General features: G+C 37.7%; 1 protein-coding gene and 2 long non-coding RNA genes across 7 annotated transcripts in view; 2 read left to right on the top strand and 1 right to left on the bottom strand.

Moving 5' to 3' along the window:
• The first annotated feature begins 125 nt into the window (after positions 1-125).
• On the top strand, positions 126-2,514 carry LOC131512010 (uncharacterized). Its single transcript, XR_009261870.1, has 2 exons — positions 126-1,236; positions 1,738-2,514. It is a non-coding gene; the product is annotated as an uncharacterized LOC131512010 (long non-coding RNA).
• The window catches only part of RNF13 (ring finger protein 13), a 159,236-nt gene continuing 137,011 nt past the window's right edge, over positions 2,387-24,611 (bottom strand). For all 5 annotated transcript variants that reach the window (XM_058730196.1, XM_058730195.1, XM_058730198.1 and 2 more), the window contains 2 exons: positions 4,096-4,176; positions 2,387-3,805 (listed from right to left, as the gene is read on the bottom strand). In XM_058730196.1, the coding sequence (XP_058586179.1) occupies positions 3,441-3,805; positions 4,096-4,176 (446 nt within the window). In that variant the 3' untranslated portion in view covers positions 2,387-3,440. The remainder of the gene's footprint in view (positions 3,806-4,095; positions 4,177-24,611) is intronic.
• On the top strand, positions 9,604-19,223 carry LOC131512009 (uncharacterized). The gene is made up of 3 exons (XR_009261869.1): positions 9,604-10,898; positions 11,158-17,590; positions 17,830-19,223. It is a non-coding gene; the product is annotated as an uncharacterized LOC131512009 (long non-coding RNA).

The following is a 24,611-nucleotide window of genomic DNA, read 5'->3' as shown; positions in this document are numbered from 1 at the left end:
GGATTCTTCTGTGTTGAACTGTCATGTGACTTATTTAGCTTTGAAAGCTCTATTGGCATTGCTGAAGTCAAGCAGCTGGGATTCCCATAAGACAAGACCTTCCTTAGGCAGCATGTAAGATAATTGGGATATTCCTGCAGTGTCTGGCTTTGGAGTGACCTGTTAACTATGACTACGTAATGGTCATGTTTAATTTTATAGGTCATAAGGTCCCTGGGATGTATTCAAGTTTAGCAGATGTTTAATACTGGTTATGAACTGTCAAGCTCAGAGCAGGAATGCTCAAAAGTTGGGGGGGGCGCGGTCTAAGGAAAACTGGGGAGCTGGTTGTAATGCAGATTGTGGGCTCTGGAAGTCCCTTTAGAAATAATTGCCAGGTCAGTCTGATTGATTTTAAGTGGCCTGTGTGCTACCCTTTGAGAAATGGGTTAGGTAATGGGAATTTCTGCGTTACTTAAAATACACTGTTCATAATTAAAAATTCTTTTGACAGTGTTGTCGGGAATTAGTTCTGAATTAGTATATACAGGGAAATAAAAGTATGGAAGATAAGGAGTTTGGGGCTACTTTGGTAGTTGGGCATGTCTTGAAATTGAAAATCAAAAACTTCAATTTCTTCACCTGTTAAGATCCCAGTTATGAACAAAAGATGGGTCAAAAGAAAATTGGGTGGTTGGGTTGTGATGATTTGATATTTTACAGTAATAATATACTATAAAAGTAATAACACACAGTGACCAAAACTGTGAAACCCTTAATGAACCTATAAGTAGGTTGAAGGGATGTGTGTGTTGGTGTTGGTAGGGGAGTAGAAAATGAGAGAGGGCAACTGTATTGCTAAAATAGTAAATGATGAAACTAGCCATTGGCCCCTACCCACAAAAAACACTTATGAAGATGTATACATGTATCTTTATACTTCTAGGAACTTAGCCTAAGAAAATGGGGCTATACAAATTTGTATACCAGAATGCCCATCACACCAAGTTACTTAAAATAACTAAACTTGGAAAACTGCAAGATTTAACTTTCAGAGTGATGGGTTGAATAAATTATTCTATGTCCAGAGAATAAAACAGTCATTGAATAACATGAGAAAATGCTCACCGATAAATGTTCAATAATGAGGTAATAAACATGTTGCATACAGTGTAAACACATACAGTGTATAATGTATACATGTATTTTACATAGGTATTTCTGAAGGCAAAATATCAAGATAAATTCATCTCTGGGGTAAGTTTCCATGTAACTATACTTTCATATAATCAGAAAAGTTTTAAATTAGGGAAGTATTTTTTAATAGAAATTAGATTTAATTTTATTTAATGTCTTATTTAAAAAGCTGTATAGTTCCACCAAGAAGAAATTATGAGAAATCTCAATGAATATTAAGAAAACTAGTAACAATCCTAGACAGTTGTTAATTGACACTTCATAATTTTTTTTTTTTTTTGACCACTAAAAGTAACAGTTGGAGATTTTAAAAAGGAGGGCAATTTTTCCTCAGAAAAACTCCCCAAGACTTAAGTTTAAAGGAACCAAGTCTTGGATCTGTAGTTTAAGGACTGAAGGGATACAACATTTAATAGTACATGTTATAGTCACTTTTAACTTTCCCTTTTAAAAAATGGTTTTAGGTATATTTTTATTATTTACCTTAAAAATTATAAAATCTATTTTGTATTCATGTGGCAAATACTGAGTGCAGTGTTCTGTCTTCATACCCTGCCTTAGGTTCAATCAAATTGTACAAATGACCAAACAGGTTTGGAAAGGTCAGGAGTGTGCAAGTACATCAAATTCCAAAGCTCTGCTTCACTACTATAATAAACCGGCGATCTCTTTCTCAGGCCTGTCTGTAAAAGGTTGGGGGTGAGATGACCTGGTGTCGGTGGATACTGAATTCAGCCTTTTATTTTCCTATGTGGAAATAACTATTTTTTAAATTATTTTTTCAAAAAGAAGTTCAGAAAGTAAAATTTCCCCAGTTGTGTTACATTTCTCTTAAACTTAATTTTTTTTTCACATTAGACTCTTATACATTGTATCCTTCGTATTTTCTGATACGTTTTGTTGACTAAAAATTTTTCATGTCAATATAGCTTGATCCAGACATTTATTATTTCAAGGCTGTATAGAAGTCTACTGTAAGGATGTACCATAATTACAATAATGTACCATAATGTACACTATTATTGGAATGAATTTTGGCGGCAGTTTTAACTTTTGGTGGAGGGGGTCCCCAATTGGTTGTGAGCAGTTACCTTGTATAGAATTCTAAGGTGGTGGTTTTATCTGACCTAAATTACCTTAATTATTATGCCTTTGTAGCACTGTGCATATAAATAAGGGTAATGTGGGTAATATTACAGTAGAACAAATATTTGCCATTTCTTAAAGTGGAAAACGTGTTTATTAACATTCAAACTCCCTTCATACAAGGCCATATAAAAATTCTTAGCATTTTGATTATACATAAGTCTATATTTTCTACATAGTTACAGTGATGTATAATATAATTTAGCTTTTCATAATACATTATTTAAATACATCATTAGTTCTGTTAAACATAAGCAATTATTTTCAAATCCAATACTTGAACAATTTCCTCTGTACATAGTTTAGCAGGGCTAATTAGCATAAGATGCTTTTTGTTAAGAGGTATGATCTGTATTAACAGAGTATTAACAGTTGCTGAAGTTTGGTATTTTTATACAGCATTTTCTTTTTTGATCATAACACAAACCCTTAAGGATACTGAAATTCAGTAAGTCAAGTCCAGAGACATGTTACTTTAACTGATGAATCAAATTCATACATAACACTATAGTATTTAAAACCTTGGCGGGGGGGAAAAAACAAACCTATGAAATCTGCACTAGTACAGACCATTCCTGTCAGGATAAGACTACTTGGGAATAGAAAGAAAAAAGCACTGAGTTTCTTTGTGGCGCTGACAGAAGGAAAAATACTAAATTGTTACCCCTATGAGTGATGGTAATTTGGGAAAATACAAAAACAAATATATTCCAACTCAACAACTCTAGGTAAACTTTATGCAAATGGAAGTTGCTTATTAGCTCATGCTAGGTGGCCACAGCATTGACCTTGTGTGTAAAACACGAAACATTTGCATACTGTGATCTAGGTCTTAACCGCAAGCTATACGGAGGAATTTTTTTTTTTTTAAATGTTTTGGCTATAGTTCATTCCAAACGAAGAGGTGATTTGATGCTTGAGTTACGGCACCAGTCTATTACTAGTTATCAGTGAAATGAAGTATACTCCTGCAGATAAATACCAGATCAAAAAAACCTTCAGTAATCTGATAGAATACTAAAAAATAAGTTATTTCTACAGGAATCTCTGAAGGGAGCAAAAAAATTTTATACCTAAATAAACATTTATTAGGAAATAACCCAATCACCCTCTGAAGGTCAAACAGTATTTGCTATGTTGTAATCTCGTTCACCATTAGGCTGCAGCTGGACTACAACACTATGTGCATTAATTTCGTTTTCTGCATCACTGCTGTCGGTATCTTCGTTGTCATCCTCTTCATAGTCTGAAGATTCTGTCATGTTCTGATGTGAGCGGGATTCCGACAAGGCCCCAAATGACTGGGTGCTGACAGATGCCAAAGGTCTAAGTAAAGGGGTACGTTCTGACACTTCATTTTCTTCTTGACTACTGTCTGTGTCAGAGTCTGAGTCGCCTTGAGAAGGAACAACTTTTTGCTTGCAGACTGGACAGGTTTTTTTGGTTTTAGTTAGCCAGGGGTCTACACACTTGCAGTGATAAGCTGTTAAAGCAAAATACACATCTTTTAGATAGTATATTGTGGTTGAGAACATTACATTTTTAATTTCTTGCCATGTTTATTCACGTTCTTCTGATCTATTAAGTATCATGTATGGACAAGAGAAGAAAAGTTTGTCAATCTTTATAAATCTACCTCCATCCTTTAATGACACCACTAATTACTAAAAGACCTGGCCTATAGTGTACCAATAACTCTTTTGTCTCCTCCTCTAATACTGAGCCTAAATACAAATTACGTGTAAATTCAAAGCAGTATGTAATTATTCATACCATGGGAACAAGGAAGGATTCGGAGCTTGTCGCCATCTTCGTATTCATCCAAACAAATGGCACATACATCATATTCATCTCCTATGACAGACAGTAGTAAATAAAATTAATGAAAAGAGGTAGAGAACTTTCAAATTCTTAAAGTGAGGTCTTCCTCGGTTATTTTAAATGTCTTTTGATTGACCTTTTGATCTGTAAATGATACCTTTGTCTTGTTTCCTGTCAGATCAGGGAGCTGCTTTAAGTTCAGGAACCTGAAGTTTTAATTTAAATAATTAACCTTTTACCTAAAATAAGAAATTAAAAATGGATGTCAAGTTTGTTTACCTTAACTTTGCAAAAGATTATTTTTAAAAGAATCATCATTGTAATAGTGTTTCACAGGACTATTCAAATCGAGTTTTGAAATATACAAAGATAACAAAATTTTACTCTTTAGATTTCTTAAAGTCTGGGTAATTTTTAAAGTAAAAATGGAAACAGAACATACTCAAGTGTTTTTTTTTAATATGTCAGTGGAAAAACATTTGGAATGAGACACTAAGCTTCAAATCTCCTTTCCAAGATTTACTAGCTTTGTGATGCTTGGCAGGTTAGTCTTTGATATCCAGTTCTTTTATCTGTAAAGAGATTCTGTCTACCTTGCAGGTTTGGGAGTGAGCAAAAGGCCAGGCACACAGGTATTCACTAAATGGTGTTTATTAATACTGCTGCCCTTTTGATTTCTTATTTGAAGTTACTACCTTTAGAAATCACGAAGGTTTATTAATAGCTCTTTTTGGAATTCATGTGTACTTGATTTTAAAGAAATTAGCAGTCTTACATACAGCAGCTTTTGAAGTTGAGTCGGTAGTGGCAGTGACCCATGACTGTTTTCAATTCGGTGTTTTCCATTAAGTGTATACAATAGGTACAAACTTAAAAATCCCAGGGAACAAAAGATAGATTCATCTGCCTTCACCTTGGAAGGCAGATCAGAAATAAAGCCATTGTCTGGATAGTTTGGATGAACATGACCCATAAAGGGAATGATAGTTCGATCAATCCCTTTAACATCCTTTAGTCATTTAAAATTGTACATTCAGGAGGAGTCCTAAAAAGAAAGCTTTAATAACACTTATTGTTTTTTGTTCAGTGTTTTGAACTTGGTTACCACAGAATCAAGTATCAAATGCATTTTTTTTTTTTTTAATTTTTTTTTTTCAACGTTTTTTTTTTATTTATTTTTGGGACAGAGAGAGACAGAGCATGAACGGGGGAGGGGCAGAGAGAGAGGGAGACACAGAATCGGAAACAGGCTCCAGGCTCCGGGCCATCAGGCCAGAGCCTGACGCGGGGCTCGAACTCACGGACCGCGAGATCGTGACCTGGCTGAAGTCGGACGCTTAACCGACTGCGCCACCCAGGCGCCCCTCAAATGCATTTTATAACAAATATAAGCTTCTGTGTTAAAACTTTGTGGAATTCGGTGAGACCGATTATATGCATCTCAAACTATTAAAACTATTAAACTCAAAGATCAAACTATTAAAAGAGTAAAGGACTCCACTATATCTGTAATTATACATTTGATCCATTTACATGGAGGATGGTTTTAATAAGCAATTCAGTCATCACTGATTTCTCATATCAAACTTTAAATTTTAGTGCCCATCAAACGGTTCTAGTTACCATTAGAGGAGGTAATCTGGTGGATAAAGGCCTCAGTCTTCTTCAGAGGGACGATTCTGAAGCACATGGCTCCTCAGAGGAACTCTGGGGGATGGAGACCCTGCCGTCCACAGAGGTAACTAGCTCAGTAAGACCCACTTCATTTATCATTCCCTCACTCTTCCCCACTCCCTCACTCTTGCTTCCTGAGGTTATTTCCCTGAGAAATCCCCTGCATCTTACTCCTTGTCTCAGGTTTTGCTCTCAGGGAAATTCACACCATTACAACAGTTTTAAACATTGGATTTTTAGTAACAATTTTATGTATATTCTTTCTTCGTGTATCTAATATCCTATTACTTTTTGCTGAAGATTTAATAAATTCCTGTTGGATCTTCAGCAAAAAGTAATAGGATATTCTACTTGTACTTTATTATATGTGAGTCCTCAGATACTTCTTTTTTAAAAATAAAGACAACAAGGGCAAAAGTTGTGTAACACATGGCCTAAAATCTAAAGGAAACTCTGCTATCTAGAAAAGTATCATTGGAAACATCTATTACGGAAGCTAAACTACAGGGTTAAAAATATCAGAGGTTAAGTTCTAATACTACTAAATTTATTTATAAGGCCATCATTGGAAGAATTATTTGTGCCAAACCTACTGATTTTGTAGAATTGTACTGACATTTAATTGACCATCTCCTTGCTATTATAAACTAAGGAATAACTTCCTATAGCCATTTTCAGCCAATACCTCTTATAAATGACTTTTAAGATGTGATTTGTGTTATTCACTGTGTTATGGAGATGGAACCAATGATTTAGTATTTATTCTGAAGTGAAACACCTCACAGTTTGTTTCCTTATAAAATGCCACACATTTTTCAGAAAACGATACAGTTAATATAACTGAACAGGAATGGACTGGTCCAGAGCTGTGCCCCAAGGCTCTAAGCCTCATTTTCTTAAGATAGGGAGGTTATCCTGCATTAGCCAGGTGGGCCCAGCGTAATTACAGAGGTCCATAAAAGTGCAAGAGGGAGGGAGAAAAGTTCACAGTCAGGAGGATGTGACTGGATGAATGGTCAGGGAGATGCTATGTTACTGGCTTTGGAAGATGGAGGGGGAGATTAAGTCACTAAGTTTATGGTACTTTGTTACCAGAGCAATAGGAAATTAATACAGGCAGTACTGGAGTTAGCCCTAAATATATGGACTTGATACTTCAGAGTCACTTAGCTTTCCTATCAGTCCTCTGAATTGTTCCAGGAGATGGATTTATAAGAAGATGGTGGGTCAAGACTCAACAGTATCGTTTGTGATGGTGCACCAGTATCGTTTGTCAGGTGCACCAGACTGGAGCCCAGTGCTCTGTAGAGAACTAACCCCCCCGGCCTTGGACTTGTGATGAAATGGTAAAGCACACGTGAGAATGCTGGGGGTTTTCATCGTAAAAATTTTATTTATTGGCTCTGTAACCTAGTGCAAGATACATCTCCATGTTTCAGTATTCTCAAAACAAAAATATTAACACACCTGTGTCTTAGGATTGTGGATTAAAAGAACTAACACAAGAATATTTTACATAGTGTTGGGTACAAATCGCCCCCTGATAAAACTGGCTGGATAGGAATACTACTCATGACCTGGTGTACTGGGAGGAGGCTGATCTCTAATAGCACCGTGTGCTTCTGTCACACCAGATGAGCTGTGTGCCTAAAGAGGTCAGAGCAGTGGTCATTGAATCTGTTGTATGACATAGGGTAATTATGTAATTTAATGAAATATTCAGCAGTTCTTGAACTGTGAGTATAAAAGACTGGTTTTATTTGATAAGCTAGGGTGACTATTAAGAACCCTTATAATAAAAGCTGTTGCTCCCCCACCCCCTCGCCAGCCAAAATGAGATTATATGAAGTATGGGTGAGAAATGTAAGAGATTGGACAAATTTATGTATTGATAAAAAGAATGAAAGCAGAATCCAGTTTTGCCCCATTTTAAAATGTCTGAAACTGGGCGCCTGGGTGGCGCAGTCGGTTAAGCGTCCGACTTCAGCCAGGTCACGATCTCGCGGTCTGTGAGTTCGAGCCCCACGTCAGGCTCTGGGCTAATGGCTCGGAGCCTGGAGCCTGTTTCCAGTTCTGTGTGTCTCCCTCTCTCTCTGCCCCTTCCCCATTCATGCTCTGTCTCTCTCTGTCCCAAAAATAAATAAAAAACGTTGAAAAAAAATTTTTTAAAAATAAAATAAAATAAAATGTCAAACTAAAAATGGTAGGAAATGCATCATGTACCATGACAACCTAGAAATCCAGTCAGTGGACTCCTACTCAAGACCATGGCCCAACAGCAGATAACTGTTCAGTGGCTTTATCTGTAACTTAAAGTTAAATTTGAGGCATTTATTTGTATGGTTTGTAACTTTAGCAGGTTTTTAAAAAAATAACCAATTTGTCCTCGGTACTAGTAGCATAAAAGGGTTTTACAAGTGGTAATAAATGTTTGTTTTGTTACTGTCTGCACATGCTATAAAATTTTGCTTAGTGTAAACCACTGGTTTTTAACTGGAGAGGATTCTTCCCCCCAGGGACATCTGGTGACATCTGTAGACACTGATGGTTTTCACAACAGGGAGATGGTGCTGCTGGCATCTAGCAGGCCGGGGATGCTGCTTAAACATCCCACAATGCTCTGGACAGCCCCTCACAGAAAGGCTTATCCCATATAAATGCCAGTAGCACAGAAGTTGAGAAACCCCGATAGAAAGCCTCTCCAGGTTTTGTCAAATGACAGCAACTTTGCTAATTCGTTAGTGGGTAGGTGTTAAGTTATAGGAGGGATGAGATTCATGTCTCATTATTTGAAACAGTATGGAAACCTTTCTGTCTAGAATGTTTCTGGCATTATTACTACTTGAATAATGTTTTAGAAAAATTGCATGAATGCTCTTTTAAAGTCCCATCAGTCTGGAAATGTTCTATAAATAGACAGAACTTTGCTTTTTCTCCTGTAAATCTGTTCTTCCTTGTTTCTCTCCAAAACCTTGGATCATCAACTACAGCAAAGGCAATGACCCATCAGAATAGGAATCGCATAGACTTAAAGCAGCCATTGCAGTGGCATGAACTGCTGATCAGGCCTGGCGTGCCCTGAATGTCTCTTTTCCTTAGAGCCTATATTCAGTCTGTCACTAAGTCCTGTAAATTTTTATCTGTAAAACATGTCCTGAATCTGTCCCCTTCTCCATTTCCACAATTACTCTGGGCCAATAGCTTGGATTACTAGAAGAGCCTCTAGTCTACCTCCTGTTCTGCCGCCTGTGGTTTTTCTCCGGCGCAGCCAGCGTGATTTATTTTATTTTTTAACACATCATGTCAGTTTCATTTAGATGGTTCCCCATCTCTCTCTCCCATCTCCTCTCACACCAGCCTTACCACCCCTTCACACATGCTTCAACCACACTGGCCTTTCATTCGTGAACAAACTAACACAAAAGTTAAGTGGTGACCTGCATTTAGCCATGTTGTGACAGAAACACTTGGACATAACATTAGATCTAGAAAGAGGAATCCCCGTTTCTAGAGATGACTAAAAAATGAGCTAGTTTGAGATTAGCTATAGCACATACAGATTGATGCAAAACTTAATTGTTCAGTTTAATAACAAAATAGACCAAGGCTTAAGTCAACTAGAATATGTTTCCCTAAGTAAACGATACAAGAGTGAACATTTAGGGCTAAACACAGAGAGGTTTCATGAGAGATAATAACAACATTTTAAATAACTTGCCCAGGGAAAATGTACCATTGGGTTCATGAGCTTCAAAGCAAAAATTACTGTTGTGGTAGAGAAAATACCTTGCCACTTATTCCCTACTTTACCAGTAAAGAAAAAAATGAACGCTCTTTCTAGCAAGTAAACTGAATTTTATCTTCTGTTCTCTTCTCCTCCGTACCAGTTCCCAAGAATTCTGAACAAAAGAACAGGACAGAATATTTTTAAACCCAGATTTGCTTGAGAATTCTTCCTGATTATTTTTAAGCCCTGGACAAAGGAACTAATATTTTTAAGGTTACAGTAAAGGCAGTTAAATGTAGTCATAAAAATTAAGCATGTCTCAGTTGATAGGTTAAAGAAACAAAAAACTATAAAACTGAGTATTGCTCCACTTTTACACATTCTGCTTTAAAATGCCGTATTGCTTTTTTCCAGTCCCTGAAATAATATCCTTTGCTTTTTACACCTATCTTGGAAGATCTCATTGATGAAGCTATAAGGCACAAGTGTCTGGTAACTTAAGGTTTATGTCTTGGGGATCAGGCTCCTTCACATACTGACTGCAGGGGAGACAGCTCGCATGGAGACTGCCTCAAATGTTTAGTAGAAGAATTAAGTGAAAACATAAGGATTTTTCATCTGCTCTGAAACATGGTGTGTAGTAACCAGTCTTTTGGTTATAGACTTGGGAGAAATACATTAACCGAATGGGCCAGGAAACCACAATTTCAATTGAAGAGCTATTTTTGAGGGCAATAATGAGTAGTAAAGAGCCAAAAGGAAGTTGGCTGCTTCAGAAGCAAGAAAACAACTAAAACACTATTATGTGTGTTAGAAATGGCTAACTTGATATTTAAATCACTTAAGTGTTAATCAGCACAAACACTTCTGAAAGAGCTGCCAAGTGAAGGTCAATGAGAAAGCAAGGTGATCACATCCCCAAAGTATGGTCAACTATAAAAGTACTGACTAACCTCACAGATACCGCTCGTGCCACGGCCTCAAGTGTGGTTTCTGTGGGTGGGATTCCAGAATATGCCTATGGAAAACTGGCAAATGCCAAATTTGTTTTGTTTGGCAGATATTTCCAAAATATTATAAATTCCCCTACAGTTAGCATTTCTACTACATTCTAAGCCTACAAGAATTCTCAAGACTTGCATGGTTTGGTGCTGTGACTCACTAGAGTGGTGAGTACCCATAGAAGTGTTCTATGTGTTTTCAGTCATCTATAGTTGTATTTACAACTGTGAGAAAATGGCAACGATTGGGATTTTTTTTTCTTTCTAACATCTATGTGTACTGTGTCAAAACCATTAGCATATGCTAAAACATGCATGACAAATAGTCCTTTTTTTTTTTTTTTCCTTTAAATGTCAAGTCTCGTGGTAACCAAAACATTTTATTTTTTTTTTCTTTTTTTCAACTTTTTTTTTTTTTTTTTTAATTTACTTTTGGGACAGAGAGAGACAGAGCATGAACGGGGGAGGGGCAGAGAGAGAGGGAGACACAGAATCGGAAACAGGCTCCAGGCTCCGAGCCATCAGCCCAGAGCCCGACGCGGGGCTCGAACTCACAGACCGCGAGATCGTGACCTGGCTGAAGTCGGACGCTTAACCGACTGCACCACCCAGGCGCCCCATCGTGGTAACCAAAACATTTTAAAGCAAAAATACAACCAGCTCAAACTTAGGGCTACTTTCGGAAAGAAACTTCACGTGTAATATTTACAAAGTTACATATTTTTAAGCTGCTTCATGATTTTGGCAATCTTTTTTTTTTTTTTTTTCATCATAAAGGAAATGTTTAATCACTGAATTTTTATAACACTAATATTTATGATTTTTATTTAAGGTTTTGTTTTTATAATAATTGCCACCAAGTGCTGTGTGCCAGGCACTATGTTACAAGCATTTAACATACTGATTTCCATATTGATTTAAATCTTCTCCCGCCCCACCCCTCCCTTATGAAATATAGGTACTGTCAGTCACATTTACACATGAAGGAGTATACGGAGAGGTTAAGAAACTTGCACAAGGTCACACAGCCAATAAATGGTGATCCAGAATGCCAGCACAGGTCTGTGCTAAAGTCTAAAGTCAGACTAAAGTCCATCCATGGTCTTAACCATTAGGCCTGTATTGTCTTCTAGCACACCTGCTTAGAATTTCACATTTAAATAATCCCCTTTGATTCACAATGTAAAAAGAGCAAGCGTTTAAGAAATACTCTTAACCTGTCACTTTATTAGAATTAAAAATGTTTCCAATTCATAAGCCAGAGCACTTTTTTCCTTCATATTGGCCCATATGGAAAAGGAGCAAAGATAGTTTATTTCTGTCTCCATGGCTTCATATTTTTACAAACCTTTCTAGGATGCTACAACAGAGCAGCTATATTCTAAAAGTTTAATTGAAGAACACACATTCTTTATGTGTTCTGATGATGAAATGTGATTGTGCACAGTAAGAAAACAAATGACTCCACTGAAGGAAAGAGCAGGACACTGGCAACTTTGTTTCTGGAAATGTGTTCATGAATTACTTCACTAATTAAGGATAAGAATAAAAAGTGCCTTAGAGGCCATAAATCCATATAACAAGTTTAAAATCCAAATTTAAGCATTGGCCAAATTCCATTTTGAGAGTGATTTTTTTTTTTTCTTTTTTAAATGTTTGTTTATTTTGAGGGAGGGGGGAGAGACAGAGGGAGAGGGAGAATCCCAAGCAGGCTCCCCAGTGCAGGGTTTGAGCTCACAAACCTTGAGATAAAACTGACTGAGCTACTCAGGTGCCCCCGAGTGATTTTCTTTTTAAACCTAAGTTTCCCTGTCTTCCCTATCTTACTTGGTTTTAACTTGATTGCATTATGCAGGTAAACTGGAGTTATACCCAAGATCTTTCTGGATACAGGAGCAAGTATATTAAAAGATTTGTCATTATCTTGAAGTTAAAAGGCAAAATTAAAGGGACTTGATAATGATAAATATTGTGCCAGACCTCAAGTATTTACATTAAGTAGTAAAGGTATTGTTATTCTTTTTTCATTACTCCTTTTCAGGCCCCTAGAAGATCAAGATTTGCAACACCCTTCCAGAGCCAACATCAACAAACTCAAATTATGTATATCCCTAAGTAGTTGCGTGTTCTAATCCAGTAGTTATTTTTCTTTTCCCTCATATAAAAGAAATTAAACAAAAAACTTGAGCAGCTTCAGGCACCCTTGGAGTTAAACTGGAGGATGCACTGGGCCTACATTACTTTTACATATAGCAGAATTACTTCTAGATACTTTTTTTTTTTTTTTAACGTTTTTTCATTTTTGAGAGATGGAGAGGGACAGAGCATGAATGGGGGAGGTTCAGAAAGAGAGGGATACAGAATCTTAAGCAGGCTCCAGGCTGTCAGCACAGAGCCTGATGCAGGGCTCGAACCCACAGACCGTGAGATCATGACCTGAGCTGAAATTGGACGCTTAACCGACTGAGCCACCCAGGCACCCCACCTCTAGATACTTTTGCCTATCAACTAGATTGGTCTAATATTTAATTACAACCCTCAGTGCAGCAAAAGTGACTTAAAAAAATCATACATTAAATGTCCTTCTAAAAAGTGCATACAGTTATAAGAACAGAAATATAAATAGGTAATTTACCTGGTTATTGTAGAATATGATAAAGTGAGTATTCTCATATACTGCTGGTAGACCTGAAACTTTGGGAAATTAGTTACACCTCAAAAAAAAAAAAATTCTTTCTCTTTGACATAGTAAATTAGGAAGGAGTTAAGTGCAGCTGGGGGTGGGGAGAGGATAAGAAAAGAGGAATGGGAAGGATTAAAGTCAGGAGACATTTTGAAATGGTAGTAACTGGAGAGTAAAGATAGGGTAGGTAGTCTTTACAAGTACAGTGTCAGGAGTCAAGAATTTGCATTGCAGCCCTGATATATAATGTTTACCTGGCTTTGCACACTCAGGTATTATAAGTAATCTGTCTGAGTCTCATTTTCCTTATAAATGGTCATGACAGTACTTTCCTTAGTTGGTTGTTCCGAGAACTAAATGATGCAGAGTACATGATTTGCTTGCTTTTATATAATAGGTGTGATACATGCTCGCAAGATCTAAAATATAAAATTACCAGATTTTTATTGGGTGCAATGCCCATCCCAAGTTAGTTTAATTCCAGTTAACTCACTTGGTATAAAGTACACTGACTTCTTCAGTTAGAGGTTAATGGACTGAAGGTGTAGTTCTAGTAATCAGAGCTACGGGCCAATGATAAAGATCAAGAGTACTATGATACAAACCAACCTACAGGCTCTCAATCCCCTTCAGTCCACCTCAAAGCTACAATGCAGACCTTGAGATCTCTATTCCTGGACATGAAATAATAAAATAGTTCACCTTCAGGTAACTCAAGAATGCACTGATTTCTCAGAAGCCATAGGCATGACAGTAACTCCTACCCAACTTGGAACCTCATTATTTTACTGCTTTGTGGCCATTATGTAAGTAAGTACTCCGTTAGAGGAACAGAGAAATATTTTCTTTTCTGATTTGGTTTTTAAGAGTAAATTCAGAACAGTTTTCCCCTGAAACAGTTCAACACAGAATATTAACTAGCATTAGTTATAGATTCTTAGCTTTGTGAAGAGATGGACTGTCTTTTACTCACCATTATATCCCCAGTGTTCATATAGTGCTTATTACAGACTGGGCTCCCAATAAATACATGTTAAATAACAAATACCACAAAGCCTTTGTTCATTTCGTGATGGCTGGTTAAATGGGCAGCATCTGCCTCTCACCTGGTACATCCCATATGAACTCTCCCTGCTTCACTAGCAATCCCTAGTCTGTTCTCCATTCACCAGCATAAAGGATCCTTTGCCACAGTACTTTGAGCAGGTCATTCTAATGCTCAAAGCCCACCCAAGTTACAGCATCACATGATACAATCACAAGTCCTTGTCCTGGCACGATCTAGCTCCCCGTCTATCTCTGATTTCCTCTCTAATCACTCTCTCTCCACCCCAGTACCATACTGGCCACAAGCTCTTTACTGTTCCCTGAATATGTCACACTGTTGTCTCAAGACCTATGTAGTTCTCTTCCTCTGGCTGCAGTGTTCTCCCTTTCCCTTCACCCCTGTTTATTCTCTGTTCAAAGTGTCCTCAGAGAAGTCTTCCCTGTCTTTTCTAAAATAGTATCCCATCTCCTCTCCCATCACTCATTTGTTTTTCTTTATTGCACTTACTGCTATATGACTTTATTTTTTATTTGTTCATTTGCCCCCACTAAGCTCCACAAAGGCTGGATTTTTTTTTTCTTTTTTATTTATTGCAGCTTCCCTAGCACCTAGAAGAGTGCCTGGCACAGAGTAAAAGTACTCAGTAAATATTTATTGAAGGAATATATGAATAACTACCCAAGTTATTCCCAGGAAATCCTGATTTCTGCCTCCAATTGCTCATCAGAAGACCTGATCACATAAATCTAAGTGCAAAAGGCTAAATATTTTTATATAATGTACATAAATTCTGTAGATCCTGACTGATGGAGTAAAGCTGGCCTCAGATTTTACTATCCAGGTCCAATGTTGAATATGCCAGCCAGCTCTAAAGACAACAAAAGTACTGTAAAGATTATAATGTTTTGCACAGTGGCAATATCTGATCTTGTGGCTACTGATCATCAGATGATATACAAGAAGGAAGAGCTCACTGTACTAGGAGATACAGGAGAAGGGTTCTTAGAGAGGGACTAGGGTCAGGCCTTCAAGATAATCTGGATTTAGAAAAACTAAGGAGGAAGATACTAATGGGAGAATAACGGTTGAAAAGCGTTTGCAAAGAAGAAATAAACATAGCAGAATCAGTTATGCAAGGTTAGAGATAAAGAGCAGTGGAAAATAAGGTTGGATGAGTGTGGTGGAGACAAATTATGAAAAGCTGTGAATACTAACAGGACTCTGAAATGACTTCTTAGGCCATAGAGATCAATTGAAAGCTTTCAAGCAGAGGAATGATTGATGTATGAAACAGCATCTTAACAACTGTTGATCAGTGTGCTGAAGGGACCCAGGCCTGGGATACAGAGCTCAGTGAGCCTAAAGACAGTAAGACTGACTAGATTGTCACTCCCAAGGTTCAATTAACAAACTGATGAAGGGCTTGCATGATACAGTGGTAACAAGAATGGATAGAGATGCTCTGATCCAATAATCATTTTGAAAGAACAACTCATTGAATCTGGGGACTAGGCGTAGGTAATAAAAGAGAGGGGGTAAATCAAAGATGATGTATGTAATTTTAAATGATGGCTGTTTGCTTAACTTTTAAGTGTTTTATTTGGCATTAGGATACAACAGGAGCAGGAGAGGGAATGGAAGCAAATTAACAGGCTGGCAATTTCTTTTTTAAATCAAGAATGGGGCCCCTGGGTGGCTCAGTCAGTTAAGCGTCCGACTTCTGCTCAGGTCATGATCTCACAGTCTGTGAGTTCAAGCCCCGCGTTGGGCTCTGTGCTGACAGCTCAGAGCCTGGAGCCTGCTTCGGATTCTGTGTCTCCCTCTCTCTCTGACCCTCCCCCGTTCATGCTCTGTCTCTGTCTCAAAAATAAACAAATGTTTAAAAAAAATTTTTTTTAATAAACCAAGAATGGGTAAGTTAATTCTAAATAATAAAGAGATGGTTAGTGTTTTGTGATTATATTTTATCCTGAAATAATGTGCAACTGTTACTAAAGATTAATTATAGCCTGAACAACATGTGCAGCTTATTTAGACCACAGTGTGTCAGAATGCACTCTCTCTGCAAAGGTAGAGTATCTAGACTTTCTCACTGGATCACACATTTTATTGTAATATAAGAAATGTTGTATTGTGATGGGAAATCTTACTTTCCATGGAAATATATATAAATTACATTTGCCCTACATTAGAAATTCTTTGAAAATGGGAATCACATTTCTGATCCGTAAGTTTTTTAAAATGTCCATTATAATAACAGACGTACATGGACATTTACATGGCAAACATAGAATAAGTGCCTGCTTGACACCATGAATTATATTAAAGCAGAGGTTAAAGGAAGAATAGGGACTTAGAGGTAAACAAAGCAGGGACGTATGGGTGGCACAGGAAGTAGCCCATGTGGCTAGAATGTAAGATGCAAAGAGAATGGGATGAGGTGAGGGGTAAAAGCCAGGCTCAGACCATAAGACCCTTAGGCTTAAAGTAGAAGTTTGACTTTATTCTTACATATAAATGATTCTCAGAATAAACCATGGAGGTTTTCTTGCTGTATATCAGTATGGACAGGGGGTTCTGATCTCCCAACACCAAACACAGTAGCTGGTCAAATATATGCTGACTAATGCAGAAGGGAAAACAGTTTGGGACATAATTAAGTGTGAAGATTGTATAGGTTATCTAGGCAGAGATGTCTATTAGCTAACTGGAGACACGGGACTGGCCTGGAGCTTAGAAGAAAGGTCTGGGTAGGACATAAAAGCATGGATGTCATCTGAAACAGCTCACTAGGAAGAGGCAAGAACTAAGGAGAAGATAATCTGATATAAAGCCCACAGATCTGTGCCTAGCACACAAAACTCTCAAATGTTTGCTGTTAAGCAGTGAACCAAAAGATAAATGGCAGCAAAGGAGCCTCCTGTTTTACAGAAGAACAACACTAAAAGTACTGATGACTGACCAGAAGCAGTGCTACCAAATGCCTACTCAACCCACGACATGCCAGGACAGAGAAACAGACATATAAGAGAAGTTACTGATGGCAGTGAATTGCACATGTAAAGTCTATGGCAATATAAAGCAGACAAAGGTTGAGAATCTCTGGACCACAGCATACCTTTTTTACCCCTGGAGGGCAGAAACTGTAACCTAACTTTGTGAAAGTTTCTTCCTGATTGTGGCCAACATGGAACCAGTTAAACGTGTGTTTAATTACTAAAATGAGTCACACAAGATGACCAGCCTGTGAAAGTTTGCTGACATAATACTATTGGATGGAGAAAAACATCTTTAAAAAAAATTCATAAAAATAGGTCATGGGGGGCGCCTGGGTGGCGCAGTCGGTTAAGCGTCCGACTTCAGCCAGGTCACGATCTCGCGGTCCGTGAGTTCGAGCCCCGCGTCAGGCTCTGGGCTGATGGCTCGGAGCCTGGAGCCTGTTTCCGATTCTGTGTCTCCCTCTCTCTCTGCCCCTCCCCCGTTCATGCTCTGTCTCTCTCTGTCCCAAAAATAAATAAAAAATGTTGAAAAAAAAATTAAAAAAAAAAAATAGGTCATGGATTAAGAGGCCAAATGGAGCAATATACATGCAAACATTTCCCATAACAGAGTACTAAACAAATGTGCTTTGTATGGTTAGAAAACAATTCTGAGTACTTGAGAGGAATAACCATCTAATAAGACCTAAAGCAGACACTGTCACATAACAACTTCACATTTCTTTTTCTTCAGAAGTTAAGACATCCTGAATATAGTTAACAAAAGCCTAGACTTGCTTAGTTCTGGTCTACAATAATCTGTACTTGAAAAGTCATGATTTTGTCATTTGTACTTGAAAAGTCATGATTTTCTTCTCCTATCTTAGAGGTACTTAGTGCAGGTATTATCAGAGGTAGGTTAAGTGGTTAGCTCGAGGTCACACATCTAGTCATAAAACCAAGTCTTTTGGTTCCAAATCTTGTATTTCCACCATACCATTTTGCTGACTTCCTAAAAATTAACTGCTGACTTGCACACCGCTATGGGATTCATAAGAACTACTCCCACCCCTCCAGTTGTTATGGCTGTGATACAAATTGCCAAAGTTTATCTGTGGTAGAAGAAAACCCAGGAACCAGCTATAGGAAAGGAAATAACTTGTGACTTCAGCGGAACTTGGGGGCCCTCTATAATTCCTAAAATGGAACAATTCCTGCAGAAAGAAGAGGTAATATAATGAACATTGTTCACTGATTTCTACTGGATTTCTACTAGACCCAGTAAGATATGTAATTCCTTTTTTTTTTTTTAATGAGAGAAGTTTTCAAACATGCACAAGATTAAAAGACGACTACATATTACCATCACTGAGTTTCAGCAATTCTCAATATACTATTTTTGTTAGATCCACCTTTTACTTTTTTCCTTAAGATTTTGTTTTTGCTTTTTTGTTGTTTTTTTTTTTAGAGAAAGAGAAAGCATGAGTGGGATAGAGGGGCAGAAGGAGAGAATCCTAAGCAGGCTCCACGCTCAGTGCAGAGCCTGATGAAGGGCTCAATCCCATGACCCTAGGATCATAACCTGAGCTGAAATCAAGAGTTGGACGCTCAGCCATCTGAGCCACCCAGCCCTTAAGTATGTTAAAGCAAACATTGAGACATAACATTTTAGCAACACATACTTTAGTATGTGTCTCTAAACGATAAGGACATTAAAAAAACCACAGTACTATTATCACATCTAAAAAAATGAACAGTATTTTCTTAATATCATCCAGTACCCAAGGCATATTCAGTTTCCTCAGTTGCCTCAAAACAGATAATTTTTTACAGATATTTACTCAAACTAGGATCCAAGCAGCATCCAAACATTGCACCTGGTTGGTAACTTGTCTCTTTTAATCTAAAAATACTGTGCCCCCATTGTGTATCTTATTTGTTAAATAAACTCGGTCCTTTGTCCCGTAAATGTGTCTGCATTCTGGATTTGGGTAATTGCATGGATGGTTGGTTTTCAAGATGGTTCTAGTGCTACATCAATCATTCTATGTTCAGACCAGAAATTCTACTGGCTCAGTTGGCACCTTTATGCACAGTATGCTTTTAAGAAAAAAGCAGTACTACCTTAAGGCACTTTATTACTCTCTGCCAAAAAATAATTGTTAAAAATAATAAAAATCTGATGGCAAAGAATGAACAATAACCTCCTAGAGCTGTGCAGTGTACAACCTGTGCAATTTTATGTTGCAGCCTGGATTTAGAATTCTTGGTAAAATAATTTACCACAAGAAAAAGTGGGTGGGATTTCTTTTTGACAAACTGGCTTACTTCAGTAAGTACGTACTGACTTAAACTTGAAAGGCATAGGGGCACCTGGGTGGCTCAGTTGGTTCAGTGTCCAACTCTTGATTTTTGCTCAGGTCATGATCTTGCAGTTCATGAGTTCAAGCCCTGTGCTGGGTTCTGTGCTAACAGCATGGAGCCTGCTTGGGATTCTCTGTCTCCCTCTCTGCCCCTCCACCACTCATGCTCAAAAATAAACATTTACAAAACAAAAAACTCAGTTTTCAACATTATCATTAGCCTTTGAAAGTGCACTCTCGACTGTGTAGCCCCAAGCATCTGAACCAAGAAATAAAAATCAAGTTTAAGGTTTTTGGCAAACTTTAGTTTTATGTGGTTTCCAATTCTATGTTGATATGGAAACCATTTTTTTTATCTTAACCTTTTCATTCATAATTATGGCAAAGAAGTATGACTTTTTCACAGACAATAACAACTATTAAAATGTGTTTAGTCTGCCACTTCTAAGAGGAAATTAATCCGTTTACTCATTGGTTCTAAATTTCTCCTAATTTGGCTTAAAACAGGATAATCACAGGTATGTTAAGAACAAAGTTTTACACTCTCCAAATGTGGCTGTGCAAATTAGAAACTATTTAGTGTCTGGATACAATAGAGGACACATTAGCAAAGGTTTGGAACTCTGGCAGCTGCTGGTAACTATTTTTAGGGCTAGTGTAACTGAATTTAAAATTTTTTTTTTTTTCAACGTTTTTTATTTATTTTTGGGACAGAGAGAGACATAGCATGAACGGGGGAGGGGCAGAGAGAGAGGGAGACACAGAATCGGAAACAGGCTCCAGGCTCTGAGCCATCAGCCCAGAGCCTGACGCGGGGCTCGAACTCACGGACCGCGAGATCGTGACCTGGCTGAAGTCGGACGCTTAACCGACTGCGCCACCCAGGCGCCCCAAGTGTAACTGAATTTAAATGGCTTGTGATTTAACTATAATTTGGGGCAAATATTTAGGTTCCTACTAAGTAAGCCTTGCTAGGTATGAATGTTTCATAGAAATTGAAAATAATACAACACACAAATATCTTCAAGGTGTAGGCTAATTTTAAAATGAAAGGCCTGTCTAATTTTATGTATTGGGAAGTTACAAAAAGACAAATTAAATCAAAATGTTTTCTAAACTCTCTATTCGGTAAGGAAAACCAGTGTGAGATATTAATTTTATAAGAAACTTGAAATATGACAGTTCCTTGTTGATTTATGTTTACCATTGCATCCTTAATGTTTAGGTACAACAGTGTGCCTAGATAGAGCACAGCTAGGGCCTAGTATATATTTACTGAATGCATGAATAGATATTTAAATTCAGAATTAACTATAGAAGTTACGTAAGAGGAGTATTTTTTAAAAGCATTTTTCAAAAGTAATCTATAAATCAGTAGTAATATTAACAAATAGGGGCACTGGGGTGGCTCAGTTAGTTGAGTGGCTCTTGATTTCAGCTCAGGTCATGATCTCACAGTATGTAGTATCAAGCCCCATGTGAGCTTGGAGCCTAGTTGGGATTCTCTCTCCTCTTTCTCTACCCCTCCCCCTGCTCATGTGATCTCTCTCTCTCAAATATTAGAAATAACAAATAGCTTTCTTGGTACTAGAGCACAAAATGAAGATTGGTAGATGTGATCAGACCTAAAACTTTATAAGGATACCGGACTGACCTGGAAATGTGTAAAATAACAGCAATTCTCATAGAACTCTTGTAGGATGGTAAACTGGTATAAACCCCTTGGAGTGTGACACACTCATTAAATTTGATGACATATTTTGTGACTTGGCAGTTTCACTTCTAGGTAAATCAATGATCCAGAGAGACATAGAACCAAGGTGTGAATTTTCCACTCTGTGGGAACCCATATCAGGACAGAAGAACATAAATTGTAATTGATTAATTGCTGGAGGCTCAGTATGGACAAGTTTGAGAGTTGGAAACTCGGTGGGGGGGGGGGGGGGGGTTCTGGTCCAGCATAGAAGGAGCATAGAAGTCATCATTGTTCTAACAAAAAACTGAGCAAACTGAAAAATCGTTCCTTAGATCAGAGAAGTGAACTCATAGGGCAAACTACTGCACCCAAAATTGGAGTTATAGACAGGTAGATACAGAGATCACAACTAATCAGAGCAGAAACTTCCTGAGCAGAGGCTTCCATGGGAAATACTACTGGGGTAGGGAAACCTAAACTGTAATTAATGAGTTGCCAGAGGCTCAGCCTGTACAAGCCGAAGAGTTAAGAATCCAGGGGAACTGGAACATTTTTGTTTTACCTTGTGGAGCTCTACCAGGTTCTCAGAGCAGATACTGGAGAATAATCCCCTTGGACTTCTGACAGGGGAGGGGGGAAAAGTAGCCATTCTGAAATATGCCAGAGCATGCTGTTCTTAACAAATCTGCACCCAAGAAAAACTATTTAACCAGACCATAAACTACTGTGGTTTTCATCAGAGTCGAACATGTTAGAAGGCAAATACCCAATTCCAGCCTCTATAGCCATCAGGTCCCACCAAAGACTGGGAAAAAACTGAGAAGCATTTGTGAAGTTCATAGCCGAAAGCCACAAGCTTTCTAAAAGACTGAGACAATCAAAGGACTAAAGAACACTTCTCATCCCCCCACACCTTATAACTACACCACCAATTACCTATTTCTGTAGTTCCTTTAACTCAGAACATCATGTTCAGCTTTCAACAAAAAATTACAAGGGACGCTACATGGCAAAAAACCAGTTTGAAGAGACAGAACCAAACTCAGGTATGACAAGGATGTTGGAACTATCAGACCATGAATTTAAGACAACTAACATGCTAAGGGCTCTAATAAATAAAGCAGGCAACAAGAAAGAACAGATGGATAATGTAAGCAGAAAAATGAGAAGTCTAAGAATTTTTTTAAAATGCTAGTGATCAAAAAACACTAACAGAAGAATAACTCTGATGGGCTCATCAACAGACTGGACAAAGTTGAAGACAGACTCTGTGAACGATGCATCAATAGAAACCTCCAAAATTGAAAAGCAAAGGAAAAAAAAAAACAGAACAAAATACCCAAGAACTGTAGGATAACTAAAAGAAAAAAGAAAAGTGTACCATATACACAATGAGAATATCAGACGTGAGAAAAGCACAGAAACAGTATTTGAAGCAATGACTGAAAATTCTCCCTTATGTTAACATAAGCTCCAAAAAGGTAAAAAAGGGGGGGGGGCAGGAATATCAGAGAACATGGAGCAGAATAAATTCTGAAAATACACTACACCTAGACAGGCATATCATATGCAAATTGCAGAAAAATCAAAGTACAAAAAAAGATTTTGAAAGAAGCCAGAGGGGGAAAAACACTTTACCTATATGGGCACAAAGATAAGAATTACATCTGATTCTCCTTGGAAACCATGTGAACAAAAAGAGTGAAGTGAATGTTTAAAGTCTTTTAGAAAAAAACCCCACCAACCTAGAACTCTGTACCCTACAAAATTACCCTTCAAAAGCAAAGGAAAAGAATGATGTCAGCAAGATGACAGAAAAGAAAGCCCTAGATCTGCCTTTGGCCATGGAGACACAGACTTAATAACAGACCAAATGTTCCTGTAAGGAATCTAAAAAACAAAAGGTTTCTGTACCCCAGGCATGGGTGAAGCCAACAGCATCAAAACGCCCAGTAGAAAATGCATGACACTATCCACTCTGTCATACCAAAGCCCCTCTTTCTTGACACATCATGTTTGGGAGGAAACCCCCAATTCCTGTTTTCTACCTGGGGAGGTAGAATGTATGTCCAAAGTCAGGATTTTAGAGGGACTGCCCAAGGAGAGTTTGTCTTGATGGGTCCACGTACTAACAGTCCCCAGGTTGGGGATCTCTGGGAAAAAAAATCCAATAGGCCCTAGAGTCTGCAGTACTACAGGCACACACTAGGTAGAGCTCCTACTATACCACAAGAAGCTGCAATATTGTAGATGTACAACAGGGGGAGAGCCTGAGTAGAAACCGGCAAACCTCTCCAAACAGGAGATAACGTGCACAAGCCCAGAGAGGGTGCATACCCAGAAAGGGCTTGAGGGGTCTCCATATCTCTAGTCAGGGAGAAAGTCCTCTCTGTTAGAAACCAGACTGCAAAATCTGGGAGAGTTGGTTGATTATTCAAATGCCCAAATCCCAATAACAAATAAGATACACAAAGAAGCAAGGAAACATAACACATTTAAAAGAACAAATTATATCTCCAGAAACCAAACTTAAAGAAAGAAATCTAAAAATTGCCAAAGAATTAAAAAGTATTGTTAAAAGGAACTTAAATAAATTAAAAAGAAGAAAGACAACAAAATAAGGAAATTGATACATGAGAAAAATAATATCCACAAAGCGAAACTATGGAAAACCAAATTCTGGAACTGAAGAATACAAAAACTGATTTGAAAATTTCATAGAGGGTTTCAGCAGGAGACTTGAGCAAGCAGAAGAATCTGTGAACTTGAAGATGGGCCTTTTGAAATTTCCAAGGTAGAGAACAAAAATAAAAAAGCAATGAAGAAAAATGAATACAGCCTAAGGAACATCTGGGACATCATCAAACTGAGAAACCTATCCATTACTGGTATCCTAGAAGGAAGAAAAGAAAGGGGCAGAGAACCTACCTGAAGAACTGGCCAAAATATCCCAAATTTGGGGAGAGAAATAAACTTACAAATTCAATAATCTCAAATAGTTCCAACAAGGAGAAGTTCAGAGAGATGTACTCCAAAACACATCATAATCAAACTATCAAAAATCACAGATAAAGAATTTTGAAGGTAGCAAGAAATGTGACTTGTCACAAAGGAACTCCTTTTAAATTATCAGATTTCTCAGAAGAAACCTTGCAGGCTAGAAGGGAGTGGGATAATATATTTGAAGTACTGAATGAAAATAAATGCCAACAAAGAATACTATAGCTAGCAAAAAAGAACTTCTTCCAAAAACAATGGAGAAACTAAGACTTTGCCTGATTAAAAAAAAAAAAAAAGA

This window comes from Neofelis nebulosa, chromosome 5 (genome assembly GCF_028018385.1).
Source record: "Neofelis nebulosa isolate mNeoNeb1 chromosome 5, mNeoNeb1.pri, whole genome shotgun sequence".
NCBI lineage: Eukaryota > Metazoa > Chordata > Mammalia > Carnivora > Felidae > Neofelis > Neofelis nebulosa.
This window is presented reverse-complemented; position numbering and strand designations above follow the sequence as displayed.